Raw genomic sequence first — 18,377 nt, 5'->3', positions numbered from 1 at the left:
TTGGATGCTGGACCCAGCCTGTATTGAGGTCCTCGGTCTGGTTTTGACTCAGATCTTTCCTGGAGTGGTTGAGCAGGGCTGGGTAGGGAGATCAGCCTGAGGGATGGATGACTCCTCTCCTGTCTTCAGGCAGATGGGACACAGAGACACAGGGTGGGGGGCAGAAGGGGGACCCATAACAGTCTTTTTTAATTGCAACCCCCTGGTCCGGCACCAAACATGGAGCTGTGCAGTGGCATTGCTGGCTGCGAGTGGGCCGGCTTGCTGGCAGGCTTAGCCAGAGCCTGGCTGTTATGACTAATAATAACAATAATGTTTGTCATGCTAATTACTACTGTGGAGCTGCCTCGGGCATGGCCAGCCTGGAGCCAAGGACCAGAAAGGATGCCCGGCCCATAGCGTTTGACGCCAGCGGGTCTTGCTTAGGGTGTTGTGCCCCAGCACAGAGGCAGTCAGTGGTATGTGTCATCCAAGGTGTGACACGGCGGCGGGGGCATGGGGCTGAAGCTGCAGCCCCTTCATCCAGCACAGCTTTTGGGGTGGGGTTGGGGGCTGTGGGGCCTATTGTAGGGTTGGGGACTGGCCTGGATGGAGCAGGAGGCAGAGGGGAAAGGGAAGAGGGAAGGCTGGGTCTGGTGGCTGCCTTGGCTGGTGACAGCAAGCCCAGCCCGCTGCTCCTGGCATGGGAAAGCTCAGCAGCTCCAAAGGAAAATTGCTTTTCTTGGTTGTGCTCATGAGCTCTGGTTTCAAGCTGGGCTGGGAGTGAGAGTGTTGGATACTGCAGTGGAAATAGCTGGAGCTGCTCTCTGGTCTGCTGCTGGAGATGTCTGGCAGAGGTCGGCCGTGTGGGGCAGGGACCGCTGGGCACTGTCGTCAGTCCCGTGTGAGTCAGTGCAGGCTGGACAGAGTCACCGGCTCTATTTTTAGGGTCTGGGGATGTGCAGGGAGCACGACGTGTGCTCTGTGGCATTCCGGGTGGGGGGGGACGCTGACTCAGAGCAGGGCAGAGGGGCTGTGGTGCTGGAAGGGACTGCGGTCCCACGTCCTCTGGTCCCTTTTGGGACAGGGGTGGGCGCAACCCCTTCCATCCCTGTTCCCTGGCCAGGGTCGTCAGCATCCATTGAAGCCACCTAAAGGCCCAGATGAGCCAGACGTGGTTTTGCACAACTTCTGGGGGAAGAGGGACAGGGCAAATGTGCAGCTGGAGGAGCTCAGCTCAAGCACCTTCACTGGCTGAAACAGCAATACCAGGAAGGGCATAGCCCCCTTCCCATGGGAGCTGTGAGCTCATCCGTTTCCCCTTCTGTTTTGCCACAGAGCCCAGGAGCTACGTTGAGTCAGTGGCCCGTACAGCCACGACGGGCAGAGGAGGGAGCCTCCCCACCACCCAGCCTGGGAGCCCAGAGGTGCCTGCCAGGAACGGTGCCTTCACCAGCTCCTTCACTGCCCCCAGCCCTGTCTCCACCAGCAGCCCCATTCACAGCGTGGACGGGTAAGGCAGTGGGTGCAGGTCCCGGGGGCTGGTGGGGCCAGGGCTGAACCCTGTGTGGTGCACAGACTTGCTCCCACTTTGAAATTGCCTTTGCAAGGACCCCTGTCTCCCCATGCAGGGTTTAGGGGTCCTGGCTAACCATGCAGCTCACTGCCCTGAGGACACTAATCTGGGTCACTGGTGGTCGCTGGTGCTGGGCAGCATCTTGCTGGGAACCTGGCCCTTGGGGCAGGAGGAGGGATGGGGTCTGTGCTAACCCCTAGGCCTGGGTTGGGCTGAGCATTGGTGCCTTGTGGTGTGATGGAGCCATTGTCCCTGTCCCATCTCCACCCTGCCCCTGGGATGTCCTGCTCCTGCTCACCTGGCGAGGCAGGCAGGGAGGAACGAACATGGCGTTTTGCTGGGAGAGGAGCTGGAAAAAGGCTCCGTCTCCCAGGAAGTCATATTTTGAGAGGGCATTGAGATGCTTGGGGGACTAAAGCTGCCTCCATTTGCTTTCACCGTTGTTTCTGAGTAACTAAGCAGCTTGCTGGCACCATGCCTCGGCTTCCCTGTGCACCACTCACGGGAGGGGGCCAGCCAGCAGCAGGAATGAGGGATGGAGCTGAGCCCTCCTTCTTCTCGTCTCTCTTCAGGGCCTCCCTCCGCAGCTACCCATCGGAGGGCAGCCCCCATGGCATGGTTACACCTCCCCACATCTCGGCTGAGCCTGTTTACCGGTCGCCTGTTGGCTCGCAGATGCCCTCTGCTCACAGCAGCTACCAAAACTCTTCTCCATCTTCCTTTGCAATGGTCCAAGGTGGGGTCCCAGGCTTGGCATACTCCAGCCCTGACTACCCTGATGGCCGAGCCGGCCTCCAGCCGGACACCCAAGCTCAGCAGCAGCCGCAGGTCAATGTGGTGGGGGTCCATGTCCTGCCAGGAAGCCCCCGCACCCTTCACCGGACAGTGGCTACCAACACGCCGCCCAGCCCCAGCTTTGGCCGAAGAGCTGTCAACTCCAGTATGAGCGGTGCTCCTGGCAGCCCCGGGCTTAGCAGACACACCGTTGTGGCCCATGGCAACCTGGTGGCCCTGCCGGGGAGCCCCAGCCTGGCCAGGCATCAGGCTGCAGTGGCTGCCCCTCCTGGCAGCCCCCTGTACGGCTACCCCAGCCCGGAGGAGAGGCGCCCAACGCTGTCTCGGCAGAGCAGCTCCTCTGGCTACCAGCCTCCCTCCACACCGTCCTTCCCCGTCTCACCGGCGTACTATCCAGGCACAAGCACGCCACACTCCTCCTCCCCGGACTCGGCCGCCTACCGCCAGGGCAGCCCCACACCTCAGCCTGCGCTGCCCGAAAAGCGGAGGATGTCAGCTGGGGACCGCTCCAATAGCCTGCCCAACTATGCCACCATCAACGGCAAAGCGTCCTCACCCCTCTCCAGTGGCATGTCCAGCCCCAGTGGTGGGAGCACCGTCGCCTTCTCCCACACCCTGCCAGACTTCTCCAAGTTCTCCATGCCAGGTAAGGGGTGCTGTCAGAAGTGCCTCTGTCCCCCCTGCCCTGCCCAGAGGTCTCCCCTCCTCCTCCTTGCTGGCCGGGGAAGAAGGGGTTGCTACCATGTCCTGATTTACCCCTTTTGCCCATCTGCAAACCGGCGGCACTGCTGGGGCTTGGGCCATTTCCTGTGCTTTCTGGCAAATCCAAACAGGAAAAACACTGACCCGACATTGCTGGTGTAAACAGCGGCCAGAGTTGTGAACAGGGAGATCAAAGCACCCGGAGGCAGCTTTTCTTTGCCGTGGGGATGTGCTGACCTCCCAGCCCCATTTCCGGCAGGCTTTACCCCGCTGAGACCCTGCTGCAGTGCTGCCTCCTCGTTTCAAATGGTGTGCCGTGCCCTGGGTGCTGCTGTGCCTGGAACACCTTTTCTGGCTCCCATTACAGGACACCTCGGTGACGCCAAGATGGGGCCGATAGGACGAAGGGAATAAAGCCGTGGGGCAGCGGTGGCTCCGGCTGCCGGGCCAGTTTCATTGCTGAGCAGGCAGCCCTTTGTGAGCATGCTGGTGCCCGCCCAGGCCCTGTGACTTGCTGTGGCTGGGGACCTTTCCCAGCTGGGAAGTGCAAACAATTAAAAACCGTAATAATTAGCAAGCAACTGGACTGTGGAGGGGACCGAGCCCCCCCCCCCGAAGGTGACCATATTGCAGAGGCCTCATAACACATCTCCAGCAGAGATGCGATGCGGCCAGCCAGGCGTTTGCCTGGTTTCTTTTTAGAAAGCAGGTGGTTGGAAACATTGCCCAAGCAAAGTGGTGGCATCACAGCCAGAGGACTGGCTCCCACTGGGGCTGTACCACTGATGGGCACTGAGCAAGGAAGGGCAGGACTGGGGCTGGGGGCTGTGTTTCTGAGGGTAGGTTGGCCAGTCCAGTTCCTCTGCATGCAGCAAGGATAAGGGAAGGAAATTGTTTTTATGATGGACAAGCCAAATCTTGAATATTAGAGAGCAGCAAAGATCGTCTGAAGTCAGGAGATCTCCCCACCACCCCATGACATATCTCTTTCCTCTGACAGCTTTCATTTCACCTGGCCAGCTCCCTTTTAAATGCTGAATTCCCATTTTGTCTCTGCCTGTGTAGCAAGGAGGCTTATCCCACTCAGACCCCTTCGAGGGCCCTTGAGTCTGGGTTTAGCTTTAGATGCCCAGCAGCCCCTGGGTATGGAGAACTGGGTTGAGGTTAAGGCAATGTGTTGGGGCTGAGAAGATGTGGAGGTTTTAATGCTTTAGCTGGATTTGCTAAAAATTCATGTGGAGTTTTAGATACAGCATCTTTTAACTTTTTTCTTGTCTTCTTTCTTCCTTGCAGACATCAGCCCCGAGACTCGTGCCAACGTCAAGTTTGTGCAGGACACTTCCAAGTACTGGTACAAACCAGACATCTCCAGAGAGCAGGGTGAGTAGATGGCATAGGGAGAAGGATATGGTCAAGTGAGCCAGGGTCAGGAGTTGGGGTGTATCTGGGATCACAGGTATTAGCCAGGATTTCCCTTAAGGGCTGGACTAGGAGTGAAGATGGATTGCGGATGCTCAGACCATGGCAGAGGGGGATTGAAGCCCAGCTCAGCTGCAGGCTTGCATAATACGGGCTCCCCGAACTTTTCCTTGGTGGAGGAACACTGGTCCCCACAGCATGCAGTGGATTTATGCAGTTTGGAGTGCAAAGCACCCAGATTTTGAGTTGGAAAAGCTCAGAGGTCAGAAAAGGCAGGGTGCAGGTTGCCTTCAGGGCCAAGGTCCCAGCCTTTGCCCCGTGGCCCCTACCTGCTCTCCAGTGCTCGGTTGCTAGAGCTGGGCTGGGTGGAAATGGATGCTCTGAGATGTCCGTGCAAGGGCAGTGGAGGTACAGGGGAAGATGAGCCCCTGTCTGGCTGCAGACCCATTCAGGAGCCTCATCCAGATGTGCAGGGGGGATGGTAACATCATGGCGTCCAGATGTGAGGCTGCAGAGTTGGGGTGCCCCATCCCAACCCACACCTGCTGGTTTTGGAAGGCCTGTTGGCTCTCACTGTGCCAGCTCTGAGGTCTGCCATTCTCTCCTGCAGCCATTGCACTGCTGAAGGACAGGGAGCCAGGAGCTTTCATCATCCGAGACAGCCACTCCTTCCGGGGAGCCTATGGCCTCGCCATGAAAGTAGCTTCTCCACCTCCCACGGTTGTGCAGCAGAACAAGAAAGGTATTGTGCGCTCTTCTCCGTCCCACGCTGAGATACTTTCTATCATTTGGCTGAGACAAGCGGGCAGCCGGATCTGCTGAGCCAGTTGTGCCCTTGGGCATGTGCTGATATAGCAGGATCCCTCCCTCCCAGGCCACTGGGAAGCACTGGACACCCTCTGCCCTGAGCTGTGGAGGGCTCAGGGGCATCTGCATCTTGGGCTTTGGCATGGTGAAATAGGCACAGCCTCCCTGGCCTGCCAACACCATGGGAGAGTCTGGCTTGGGGTCAATGCTGTGCAAAAGGCCGGATTCAAGGAGTGTGTGTGGAGTGGCAGGGACCCCTCCCTCAAGCTGGAACACTGGTTTCCACGAGGGACTGCAGAATGGGAGGAGGAGTGGGGTGGCTCTGATGTGAGAACATCCTGTCTCTTACCAGGAGATATCACCAATGAGCTGGTGAGGCACTTCCTCATCGAGACCAGCCCACGGGGTGTGAAACTAAAAGGATGCCCCAATGAGCCCAATTTTGGTGAGTGCCCCAGCGTGCTTCCTGCCTGTGGGGTTGGGTTGGGAGAGCCTTGCTTTGCTATCAAATCAGTCTATCTGGAAGAGCCCCCCATGTCTGTTTCTCCCTCTTGTCCCTGCATAACTGAGTCCTGTGGGCATTTGGAGCCTCTGGGGTCATGAACACTCATGAGTGCACACAAATATGCGTGTATGCACAGATATGAGCCTGCCTTCATTGTTCCTAAGGTAGCCCTGGCATATCTGCCCCTCCCTGAGCCCTCTGTTGGCACAGTGGTTTCAGCAAGAGGAAATGCCATGTGTGGCATTAGGACCACAGTGAAGAAACCCACCAAAAAGCATGTTACCATCCACCTGGAGCAACAATGACCTTATGCTAGGGAAACCCATGTCCCCAGACCTGCGCTGACCATTTCCCCTCTCCCCCCAGGCTGCCTCTCGGCTCTGGTGTACCAGCACTCCATCATGCCCTTGGCCCTGCCCTGCAAGCTGGTCATTCCTGACCGAGGTAAGAGCCAGGGCCAGAAGGGCGTGCATGTGCCCCCACAGCCTGCCCAGGACAGGGTAGGCTTCCAAGCAGGGAGCAGCAATAACACCTTGTCTCTTCTAGATCCCATGGAGGAAAAGAAAGACACTGTGTCAGCCACCAACTCGGCCACAGACCTTCTCAAACAGGGTGCGGGTGAGTAGAGAGGGGCTACTGTGGGGTGAATGTAGCCCAGAGCAGTGGCTGACCCTACGCCTGCTGTCTCCTTCTCCAGCCTGCAATGTCCTCTTCATCAATTCGGTGGAGATGGAGTCACTGACGGGCCCCCAGGCCATTGCGAAAGCTGTTGCTGAGACACTGGTGGCCGACCCCACGCCCACCGCTACCGTCGTCCACTTCAAAGTCTCTGCACAAGGCATCACTTTAACCGACAACCAGAGGAAGTAAGAGCCCCCATGGCCACATACCCCTGTCCCCAAAGCCAATGGGGCAGTGATCCAGGGACCATGCTGACAAAGGACATTCCTGGGGTGGCATAAGCATGGTCATGGGCAGGGTTGGGCTTTGTCCTTGGCTCCTGGAGCATCCTAGGGAAGACCTATGGGAGTGTCCTCTATGCTGGTGGGGCTGGGCTGTGATGGGGCAGATGTGGGGGCTCCTTGGCTCTGACACTCCCTGCCTTGTGTTTCAGATTGTTCTTCCGACGACACTACCCCCTCAACACTGTCACCTTCTGTGACCTGGACCCCCAGGAACGAAAGTGAGTGCCCTAACCCCAGGGAAGCACATCCCCTGCCCCTTTCCCTCCTCTAGGCTCCTGGGCTGGTTGGAGCAGGGTCTTTGCTTGCTCTATCCCTCTTGCTCCTGCAGAGGACAGGGATGGAGAGTCTCCTTGGATACTGTGGGGCAACACCAGCTTCTCCTGGTGACTTCCTGGTGTCTCCAAGCATCTTCATGCTGGGGGAGAAGCACATCAGGTTTTTTTTCCATAGGCCAAGCCTGTGCAAAGCCAGGCTAGCCCTCCAGTGTTGGTGTGGTGGCCCCTATCATGGTCCTGTCTCTCTGTGGGGTGCAGGAGGCACCATCCCTCACACCTCCTCTTCCCATTGCAGGTGGTCTAAAACTGATGGCAGTGGCCCAGCCAAGTAAGTACTTTCTGTGCTTGATTCTGCTTAGCTGCTGTCAGGGTGGCTCCTGCTTGTGTTTGAGCATTGGCTGGGAGATGCCCCATGCAAGGCAGTGTGAGATGGGCTAAGCTCCTTGCTGCAGGAACATTTCACCTAAGCATGAGACCATGGTCCTGGGGACTCAGGAAGCCTTTCATTCCTGGTCAGAGCAGGTATGGCCTTTGCTGAACCGGTCTTACTGGAAACTCCCCCAGTGGAGTCAGTGGGAGCCAGGCCATGGAGCCGAGCTGGGGGTTATGCTGATGGCATCTGAGCCACCAGCCGGGTCTTCCCGTTCCTCCTGTCCTCTCCGTCCTGACCCATGGGAGCACAGAGCTGCCAGCTGAGCCCATTTTCAGGGGCCAATTCCCACTAATTTTAGCCATTGTGTTAGCAAAGGGGTTTTTATTAGGATGTCCAGCTGCTGGGATATTTCCCCTCTCCAATTAGAAATGCCACGGCCTGGGCCTGTCTCACATTCTGTTCCCCCGTATTTATAACTTGAGTTTGCATGGTCTAATTAAAAAAAAAAAAAAAAAAGGGACATTTTATTTGTCAGGGGAGAGACAGACAGAAATAACCACATGGTCTCACCCAGCTCCCTGTGTCCCCACATGGCCTTCCTGTCATACAGGGTCTCCCCCAATGGCCAGCTCATCACACCTCTGTGGTTTCAAGAGTAGACACCCAAACCAAGACAATGCTGTGGTCATCTGGAAGGTCCCTTCTTGGGGATGGTCTAGGGGAGAGTGGCAGGGATGGTCAGAGCAAGGGGGATTTGGGCAAGAGGTGATGGTAATGCAGCGCTGGTCTTCAAAGAAACTGCAGCAAAGGGAAGAATAGATGGGTCTGTATGCAGGGTAATTTGGGATGTCTCCCTCTGTGTTGCTTGAGGTGGATGTTAAAGAGGGGAAGGTGGACAAGACCATGCTGAAAGAGGGTGGTGATGTTCCCTGGCTCAGCAATGCTGGCAAACCTCGCTGAGCTTCTTGCATTCTCCCCATCCAGGCTCTTTGGCTTTGTGGCCAGGAAGCAAGGGAGCACCACAGACAACATCTGCCACCTCTTTGCCGAGCTGGACCCGGACCAGCCGGCTGCAGCCATCGTCAACTTTGTCTCCAGGGTCATGCTTGGCTCTGGCCAGAAAAGATGAGCCGGTGCTTGCGGGTGATTCTTGAATTTTGGAGAAGGACTTGGAGCTGATCCGAGAAGGAGCGTGAGGAAGTGCATTGTGGGAGAGGGAAGTGAATCGGGGGGGAAAAGGGTTGGAATTTTGGAGGAAAACAGCAAACAAACAAACCCAGCAAAACCCCTAAAAACTCAACACAAGCCAAACACACACATAGAGGAACCAAATCACGCACCTATATAAGAGCCACAAAGTCATGCAGGATGCATGTCCTGGCGCGGGGAAGGCGACCAAAGTGAAGGCGGCAGTGAGAGGTGTGTTCCCAGCTTTCAGCATTACAGTCCCGAGTGGTGACACCCGCTCAGGACCCAATGTGGGACCATGACTGGTGTTTTCTATCTGGGAAAAAAAGAGACAACTGGCAAAACCCATGGAAGAAGCTCCATCCCAGCAGCTCCATTGGTGAATGTCTGCTGCATGTTTGAAACAACCTGTAGGAGATAATATGGGCTGGGTCTGTGGGACACTGGAGGAGATGCCCTTGGAAACCTTCCCTTGCCTGGCTGCAGCGGAGGGTCCTCATGGCTTCCGTGCTTCTCCCAAATCCTGGCAACTGCCTGGCAACTTGCTGGGGGCAGGGCGGGGGCTTGGGCCCGAGCCCTCCTGTCCCTGGGGAGATTGGCTGTGGGCTGACCTCTGTTGCTGACCCCTGTTGCTGACGCAGAGCCCAGCACCGGTCACAGGTGAGCCACTGTGAGTCCACTTGGAGAGGTGGGTCATGGCATTTCCCCACCTCCCCAGGGGTGTTTGTGCCCCCCAGCCCATGGGGAGGTGTGGAGGTCTCCTGCTGCCCCATGCCTGGGGAAGGCAGATGCTCCCTGGGAACCTCCTGGGAGGATGCAGAAAGTCACATCCTCTCCCACCTTCCCTTTTTCCCTCCCATCACTAGTCCTCTTTGGCAGTTTTCTCCTGCAGCCTGTCACATGTTCTCTTAACACAAAAAAAACAAAAAGGAAAGAAAAACATTGTAGTAATAATAATTATTATAATAGCGGATGCTGGCACAGATGGGTTCCCTGTGCAAAGCAGTGAACCCGTGGCTACCCCTGTCTCACTCTTTGGAGACATGCAAGTGATTTTTAAATTGCATGGACGTTCAAGTTGCACGAAAGGCGAATGACTACAAGTAACTCAGGCGCTTTTTTTCTCCTTTTATTTTGGAGGCCAGGTTAAAAAACGGAAAAGGAAGAAAATTAAAAAGGAAAAAATAAGAAAGGATTTGCAGTTGCTGGGCAGCTTTGGCTCAGTGGGGAGGTAGCAGGTCCTCCGAGAGCCACCCTGCTCGGCAAGCATGTACCCCCAAAACTGGCTGGCTGGAGACTCGTGCCCCCTGAATGCACCATAGTTTTGCAGTGGCTTTGGTGGCATTGGCTTTTCCCTTTGCCCTGGGAGGTGAGGAGGGCCAGCCAGGGGGTGAGAGGGGCGAAGGGCCCCTGTGCCGCTGTGGTGGGGGGTGATTGTGGTTGAGGGGCAGCGGGCAGAATTCCCAGCCCTGCAGTGCCGGGGGGAGCAGATGATGTTTCGGTCACGTGCAGGTTTGGGGTGGGGGCAACGGTCATTGCTGAGCCCTCTGCTGCAAATATCCACCTGAGGGCCTTTTGGGAGAAGTTTTCAGTGCAAAGTGGCCCAGGTGATAGTTTGTTGGGGGGCAGAAATTTGAAACATAGCACTGCAGCTCTCCCTGAAATCTTGCCTCCTTGGACCACCTTTGCCTTGATAGCTATAATATATATACGAGCTATATTGACAAAATATTGTAAGCTAATGAAATTTTAATGAGGAAAAAAAGGTTAAATTTACACTCTGAAAATATTTATTTTTGCCATATCGCTTTCCGTGCATCATATCTCCCCCGTTATATCTGCCCCACCCCCCTTCCCCTGCCCTGGGGAAACACCTGCACGTTAAAAAAGAAAATCCAGAGCAAGGAAAAATATGGATGGGGGAAGAGGCACGGGAGTCCCCCCGTGTAGGAGTGGCATGCGTGTGACCGGTGTGCGTGTGTGTGTGTGTGTGCGCGCGCGCGTGTGCGTGGGGGAGTGAGCAGCACGGTGCCCGGCGGGGGCTGGCATGGCTGGAGGCTGAACTGATGTACTGAAGCGAGCGTGAAAGGATGCGTAGCGAGGAGTTGGTTGTGAGACAGTGACGGGACGGTGGGCTCTGGAGGGGCTTTTCCCCCTCCCCAGCTCCCTGGCCGCATGGATGTGGAGACCTTTTCATTTCTGATGTTTCCAAAAAAAATGATTCCCTCCTTCTGTGAAATTCAAGGGAGATGAGAGACGATCTCACCTGTAATCTCCTCACCCTGCCATTCACCGATTAGAGAAAACACTGTGTTTATAGATATATAAAGATATATTTTTGAAAGCCTCTATTTTTCAGACTCAGTTTTCTCACTGCTAAGAAATGAGATGATAATAATGTAATTTTATTTTAATCTGCTGCCTCGGAAAACGGTGCTTGAAACTCCCATTCCTCTTTTTTCTCCCCATACAAACAAAGCAGATCTAAGCACCCCAGAGATGTCATGTAGAAGCTGATCCCAGCAGATACCTGCTGATCACGCCTGCTTTGGGCCCTGAGCTGCTCACAGCTTCCCCACTAACCTACTAGCTGAAGATTTAGACCGTATCCAAATCTCAAACACTAACAAATTTGTCCGATGATTATGTTATTTTTTTTAACACAGAGCTAATCACCTACCAATGATGTAGCCAGGTGTTTATCAGCTCCCTTGAAAGGCACTTTTTTTTTCCTTTTATCTCCTTTTTTAAAGTTACATTTTTAGGTGTAACTACCCTTTCTGTCCCCAGGAGAGACTGTCAGTCATGTTAAGGATCACCCAGCTCCTGGGGCTGGAGGGGACCTAATGTTGATATTTTTTCCTTGCCAAAGGGACAGAAAAGACTCTTTGGTTTTTTTTCTTTGGTTTTTAAATGCAGTCATGGTATTTGAGATTCGAGCTTGTGCGAGTTAAGCCCAGCATATGTTTCATTGTAATCACACTGCCATTGTCAGCAGCTGGATGGTATCTCTCTCTCACACGAACACACACACACACAAACACATCCCTCCTTCCTTGCACAAAGAACTGCATATATTCTTGCCAAAGATATCCTTAGAAACGCACTTTTCCCCACATATATATAAATATATATATATTTTTTTTGCGTGTGTAAATTTATTGTATGTGCCCTTTTTTGTGTCGGTTTGTTCTTTGGAGAAGCCCCTTCCCACCTGTCCTCCCTTTGCTGTCGATGTTGCTGTCTGTTGGGAAATGCTCTGCGGGGGGTCATTTGCTGCCTGTCCTAAACTGTAGTGCCTGCAATGTGCAAAATGTGGGGTTCCCGATCAACAGGGCTGCCTCTGGCTCTACCCCCCAGGGAGGTCTTTTGGGGGAATGATCCTTGTCATCATCTGCGGATGGGATGCGACCATCTCACGGTCTTTGTCAGCTGCCCCGTCGCCATTGGAGATGGGGGCTCATGGGTTTAAGCAGATAAATTGAGCAAAGTTTGGGGTTGCTCTGGATGCAATATTTGCTGGCTGCCCCCGGTCTAACCACACATAGAAAACAAACCAGGTAGGGAGAAAAACCCAACCCAACCTCTGGGCATTGATTTTCCAGCGAGTTCAACTCCCTGAACCAAAGCACAAAGTAAATCCCCACCCAGCAGGTCGGGCGGGTAAAGAAACCAGTTGCCCCAAAAACCCCAGACAGCAGCATCAACAAAAGGCAACCCTTCCCGTTGGAGCAGGCAGGAGGATCAGACAGCAAAGGAGCCCGCAGGGGCTTGTTTCATTTTGTTCGTTTGTTTTGCGAATTGCGAGGTTGGTTTGGGGTTACCAATTTTTTTTTCTTTTCCTTAAAAAGGAAAAAAAAAAAAAGAAAAAGCAACCTGACGTTTCTGTTGGCGGATCCTGTGCCGCTGTGTTATACGTGGGTTTTTCTTTTGTTGGTTTGTCTTTGTTACTTTGGGAACGTTACAGATTTATTTGCTAATCAGTGTTAATGAACAGTTTCAAACTTTTAGACTGGCCCATTTTTGTGTATTTATATAGATGGAAAAAAAATACGTTATATTTTGTATTTTTGTGCCCATAATGTTGTTGCACGTGTAAGGATGACTTTGGTCGCACCATGTCCATGTGTGAATGTGACTCCGCTGTTGTCTTCCCGTTGTACAGATGTCGGATTCTTTGCAGTTCATTGTATGGCTTTATAAAATGGTAGTAACAACAAAAAAAATCAGTTATATAAAATATACTGTTGCTTGGAATGCCAGCTTGGTGTCTGGATTGCTGGAAATATATCTCGAAATTTAAGGGAGCGCAGGAATAAATGCTCTGTTCTTTTTGCACAGGGTGAAAAAAACCAAGCCTAAAACCTGGCGGGTGCTGTGTTTTCTCCGGGCTGTCGTTCCCCCTGTTCCTCGATGGCAGATTGGGGCCCCTGGACAGATGCCGGGTGGTGGGCGTGGGAAGAAGGAGGGTTTGTGCTGCTGCTTGTCAGCCTCCAGCCGCGGCTTGTGTTCACCAGATGCTCACTAACCAGACAGCCCCAAAACTTTCTACAGGGCTCCAGCTCCAGCTTGGGCTTTTGTTTACCAGGAGGGTTCTCTCTGGTTTGCCCTGCAGGCACTGGGTACACTTCAAATACTGCTGCTTTCTCCCAAGTTGCCTTCAGGTGCTGTCTGTCTAGCCCCACGCATCCCCTTTCAGTCCATCTCCCACAGGGGAGCAGGATGGGATGATGCTGGTACAGGGTCTTTCGCCTTTGCCGAGGTCTGCTCCTGTTAAATCCTGCTCTCTGCCCCTTTTGGAGCCATACTGCTACCCCATGCCTGGCAAAACTCTCCCGAAACTTTCAGGCCTGGCTTTCGAGATCTCACAGAGCAATTCCCAGCATCTGTCAGAGCCCTCAGCCCCCGGCTCTCTGGCTCTGCTCCTTCCCCTCCTTGCTGAGTTGGTGGCCAAGACCCGGCCCCCGGGATGGATTGAGTTTAATTATACAAGAAATATCAGCCAGAGCAGCGGCAGTTTCTCTGGCGCCAGTGCTGCTGCGGCTCGGAGGCTCAGAGCTTCTCCCGGGAGCCGGCAGCACTAAAAATACCTCCTGCCTTTTTCTAAAATAGCTGCAGGGCGAGGGGCGGATTGAGGGGGCTGCTTGCACAGGGACCCCATGCTGTGGTGCTTGTGCTGGGAGGTGAAGGCAAGAGCAGTAAAAAAAGAAAGGGGAGGAGATGGGATGGTTTCTGGCCCCCCAGAAATAGCTGTGGGGCTGTGGGTGAGCATCCAAGTGACCTCCGAGCCAGGCTGCACCACGGGACCTTGGGAGGTACCTGGCATCTGCCAGCCTTGGCCTTGGCTGTCCCCTGTCTATCTGCTGGCAAGACAGGACCTGCAGCCTTCCTCTCCCTATCTGACACAGTGGGGATGGTATTTTCTTGCCATCTCCTTTTGGTTTTGTTTCTTCCCTGATTCCTGCTGGAATTGATGCCCCAGGAGCTGGCACCAGCCACCTGCCTGTTCCTGGTGCTCCTGCCCGGCTGGGACAGCTGCTGCTGGGTGACCCCTGGGCAGGAAGGAGAGGCGGCAAGCACCTGGTGAGGTGGCATGGACAGCCGTAAACTGCCGTGCATTACCACACCCCCCTGGCCCCTTTTCTGCAGTTAATTCCCCATTTCCTTTCCAAAATTCCTTGGGAGCTTCTGGTTTGTGTTTTTTCTCAACAAGTCCTTATCTGCCACCCGCTTCCCCCCCGCTGGCTTTCACAGCACAGGCTTTTCAGGGTCTCCCTCTTTGCAGCTTGCTGCTGTCTCCAGGCCAGGCTGGTGGCTGTGGTGTGACCATCAGGAAAGGCAAGTCTCACCAGCTCCATGCCAGGAAACCTTGCCCCCTTTGCATCTCCCCGTGTCTATCAAGCCCCCACCTTCATGTTCCCAAATCAGCATTTCTTTTTTCTAATTTAAGCCCCTGTTCTGGGGACTCTGGGCCATGCAGTGAGTGTTTCTTGTGGGGCTGTGGAAGGCAGCCAAGTTTCTTGCTCCTCTCTGCATTCTGCTCCAGGAGAAAAGGGTAGGCATCTCTTACACAGACAGGAAACCCTGGGTTGGGGTCAGGCCACCATGCCTTCACCATGGGCAAATACTCCTAGCTGATTCCGTTGCAAATGTGGTCAGACTTGGAGCAACCTTTATTTAACAGATTTTAAAGCCTAGGCCCCAGGATTCACAGGCTAATTGGGTTGTGGGGTGCTGTTGGCAGACAGAAGCTAGCTGCAAAGCCATGCTCTCAGTCCAGGGGGGAGTCCCAGCAAGGAGGGGTGCTCCTGGGGAGAAACCCTGGGGGTAGGGGGTTGGTCTGTCCATTCCCATGAGGCATGGGGCAGTTTCATCTTCCTTTGCTTTTACTCTTTCCCAGGTTTCTCAGTGGTGCTGGGGGCCCCTCAGAAGTGTCCCCAAGGGTCAGAAACCTGGCTTTTTCTGAGCATTATGTCTGAGCAAAGGCCAGGAGCCAGCCAGCCAACCTCCCCAGGGTGGGAAGGGTGGAGCAGACCTGATGTGGGCAAAAGCCACCCTGGGTCTGGGATGACCTGTGCTCACAGCTGCACCCTGTTCAGCAAACAGTGTCCTTGTCCCCTGACCTGCTGCAACCACTGATGTCAAACCACCCCAGCCATGTCCTCCCTGTCAGTCTGAACCTGCATTTGCCCTGTCCACGCACAAGGAAGGGACTTGTCCACATGGAGCTGGGCCTGACTGATGCTTCATCGCTGGCTGCCAAACACCTGCGTCCCATTTCCTAGACCAGTTCAGGCACTGCAGTGTTTTGGGCAGGATGGATTTGGACCTGAAGAGAAAAACAGTCCCTGAGTGTTGAAGACACTAAAGCATGCTAGAAGGTTTGAGCAATGCTCCTCTCTGAGGAGGTGGGTGCACTGGGCAGAGTGCTGCCTGCCACGCACACATGCACCCCTGTGCAACACTCCACACATGGATGAACATGGGCACACACATGAGCTTGCTCAGGGGGCTTTGCACATGGGAATGGCAGCACCTCTCTGCAGGCTGCAAACCCCACTGTGGTGTCTGGGATGTTGCTGCTGAATTACTGCATCCCTGAGGTGCTCGGCCACTGTGTGTGATGGTGACATCCCAATCCATTAGTGGAGGGGCAAGGGCCCCTTGCCCAAGTGCCTGGGGCTCCTATTGACACACAGGCTGGGGTTGGACAGCATCAAACCAGGAGCTTTAGAGGTAGAAAAGAAGGGTCAGCCAGCTTCCCTTGCCTCAGCAGCCAACTTGGATCTCTCTCTGTTCCCTAGGCCAGTCCCTCAGCCCTTTCCTGGGAGGGGACCAGGGCAGCTGTAGGGGACACAATGTGTGAGTGCTGCTATCCAACCCAGCAGGGCCTGGGGAAATCCATCATAGGGCTGGTGATAAGAAAAGCCATCCCAGAAATGGCTTTAGGGACCTCATTATCATCCCAGGGCCATGTTACTGCTTGGAGAGGGGCATCAACACGCAGCCTGTGGTGCAGGAGTAACCCACTCTCCATGGCTGTGGTGGACAGGAAAAGGCAACAGAAAGGGATTTGGGTTAAATATTGAATAAAAAGGGACAATGTGACACTCTGGAATGGTTTACCTGGAGAGGAAGTGGAGTCAAAAACCTGGAGGTGTTTGAGGGCAGGGAGGAGAGGGGCTGGTCTAGTCCTTCAGGGCAGAGTGATCTTTAGGAGGTCTGATCTGTCCCTTGGAGAAGGGCAGTGCGTAGGACTGGGCTGTCCTTCTGCCTTGTGAGGTTCTGGCTCCATCTACAGGGATGTGCCTCCAAGTGATGGAGGCCTTGGACTGACGCATGCCCAAAGCAGTCTGGGCAGGGTGTGATGTCTCCTTGCCTGCAGCCAGCTTCTCCTGCGGTTCCTTTCCTGCAGTGCACCTCCAAGTTGTGCTCCTGCTGCTCTGCGATGGATGGACAAGCTCAGATGCAGCTAGATTTGTACACCCCTGAGATAAAGGAGCTGGAAGCTTGCCGGGTGGCTGCAGAGCTGGGGTGCAGTAAGAGCACCCTGAGCTGGGCGCAGAGTGCTCCCCGCACTGCTGGTCCCAGACTTGCATGCTCTGCACAGTCTCTGCCAGCCCCTTTGGGTGCAGCCCAAAGATGTCCCTGTGCAGTCCTGCAGTGCCAGTGACTCTTTCCACCCCACAGCAGTACCACACAGTCTTGTCTCCCATGGAACCGTGTAGTACAAACAAATCAGACAGGCAGCCTAATTCAAAAGCTCAGGTGAGTAAAAGCAGCATTAGCTAGGTCTGTTCTCCCTAGTTAGCTGATGCTCACCATGTCACCATCCTTCCTTGGATGTCCCTTACACCAGCAGTTTTATACAGGCATGAAGTAGTGACAAGTAAGACTCCAGACTGTCCCAGCGTGCTACAGCCAGGCTAAAGAAAGCAATATGAATTGAAGGGATGTGAAGCACCTTGTTCACAATGTTTCTGTCCCAGCCAAGGACAAGGGAGTTCTTTTAACATGCTCAGTGGTCCTTCATTTCCCACCTCCTTCGTGCTCTGCCTTGTGTCTGCTTCAAACTACACTGATGGCCTCCATCTGGCTGTACCCATGTGTCCTAGTGGTGGGATAACCTGAGTGGAACTGTCCTCTGCCTCCTCATGTCTTGATGGTCTCAGGGTGACTCACACCCTCCTCCTACCTCTTGGCTGTCACCCCACATTTGTACTGTCCCATTCCTTGCACCCCTCATTCTTACACGGGGCTCAGGCAGTTAACCTCCTGTCAAAACCAAGCCTTCCCCACAAGTCACCTGGGGCTCAGGGCAGCAATATATCCTGACAGCAACTAGTCCCAGCAGAAAATTCCCAGACAATGGCAGGGAAGAGAGTGTTTGGCCCCAAAATGGGGGGTCTTCCTTTTGGACTCCACGGTCCCTCCTCTCCATGTCTCTGCCAGACTGAAGGCACAGAGGGATGTGTCTCTGTACTGGTGACACCATGACAGCTGTGTGGCCTTAGCATGTAGCATCTTTCTGGTGGTGGTAATAGTGGTCCTGCTCTGAGCTTTCCTGCCTGAGTCAGGGCAACATACATGTGCAGTTTGTAATGGTGCCAGACAGCTGGGGGAGGCCTCTGAGAGGGCAGGTGTGAGACACACGTAAGTATGCTCACATGTGTTAGTATTCACAACAGGACAGAAATACCCTTCTACTCTTCTGATCTCTTTTCTCTCATCCCTCCTAACCCCAAGTTCCAGTGCTATCTGCTATGTATTCCCTGCTTTATCCTCAAAAGAAAGAAAGAAAGAAATAAAAGAAATGAAAGAAAGAAAGAAAGAAAGAAAGAAAGAAAGAAAGAAAGAAAGAAAGAAAGAAAGAAAGAAAGAGAAAGAAAGAAAGAAAGAACGAACAAGCACGGGGGAGGAATGAAATATTTGCAAGCTCATTGTTTTAAGCCTCCAACAACTGGATAAAACAAGTCACCAGTGAACAGCTTCTCGTGACTGTGCACAGCATCCTTGCCAGAAGAGCCGGGCTCTAATGAAAACAGCATGTGGGAGGGGAGGTTGTTTTGAATCAAAGCAGAGTACAGCAGCGACCTCAGCCCTGATGTAGCGGAGTTCTGCTGGGATGCACTGCAGTCACTCAAGAGGACTGGGGAAGAGAGAAGAGCAGTTTATTGCTGAAGCACCTTGTTGTCTTGGCTGTCTGTGGGATGGTTAGTGTGAGAGCAATCTGTCTTAACAGGAGGTGCTTAGCAAAAGCCTTTGTCTTTACCAAGATCTCAGTTTTTCCAGT

At 54.0% G+C, this 18,377-nt stretch overlaps 1 protein-coding gene across 16 annotated transcripts in view; it reads left to right on the top strand.

The window, feature by feature from the left end:
- TNS1 (tensin 1) overlaps positions 1 to 12,846 on the top strand; it is a 65,978-nt gene extending 53,132 nt beyond the window's left edge. For 14 of the 16 annotated variants that reach the window (XM_075093140.1, XM_075093141.1, XM_075093150.1 and 11 more), the window contains 11 exons: positions 1,318 to 1,492; positions 2,128 to 2,996; positions 4,346 to 4,432; positions 5,082 to 5,213; positions 5,631 to 5,723; positions 6,150 to 6,227; positions 6,330 to 6,401; positions 6,481 to 6,649; positions 6,898 to 6,966; positions 7,319 to 7,351; positions 8,381 to 12,846. In XM_075093140.1, coding sequence (XP_074949241.1) covers positions 1,318 to 1,492; positions 2,128 to 2,996; positions 4,346 to 4,432; positions 5,082 to 5,213; positions 5,631 to 5,723; positions 6,150 to 6,227; positions 6,330 to 6,401; positions 6,481 to 6,649; positions 6,898 to 6,966; positions 7,319 to 7,351; positions 8,381 to 8,525 — 1,922 coding nt within the window. In that variant the 3' untranslated portion in view covers positions 8,526 to 12,846. The remainder of the gene's footprint in view (positions 1 to 1,317; positions 1,493 to 2,127; positions 2,997 to 4,345; positions 4,433 to 5,081; positions 5,214 to 5,630; positions 5,724 to 6,149; positions 6,228 to 6,329; positions 6,402 to 6,480; positions 6,650 to 6,897; positions 6,967 to 7,318; positions 7,352 to 8,380) is intronic. The other 2 variants (XM_075093139.1, XM_075093134.1) reach the window with 1 other exon arrangement.
- Positions 12,847 to 18,377: the final 5,531 nt, after the last annotated feature.

Source organism: Phalacrocorax aristotelis, chromosome 5 (genome assembly GCF_949628215.1).
Source record: "Phalacrocorax aristotelis chromosome 5, bGulAri2.1, whole genome shotgun sequence".
NCBI classification, from domain to species: Eukaryota; Metazoa; Chordata; class Aves; order Suliformes; family Phalacrocoracidae; genus Phalacrocorax; species Phalacrocorax aristotelis.
Note: the sequence above shows the minus strand (reverse complement) of the source record. Positions and strands in the feature narration are given on the sequence as shown.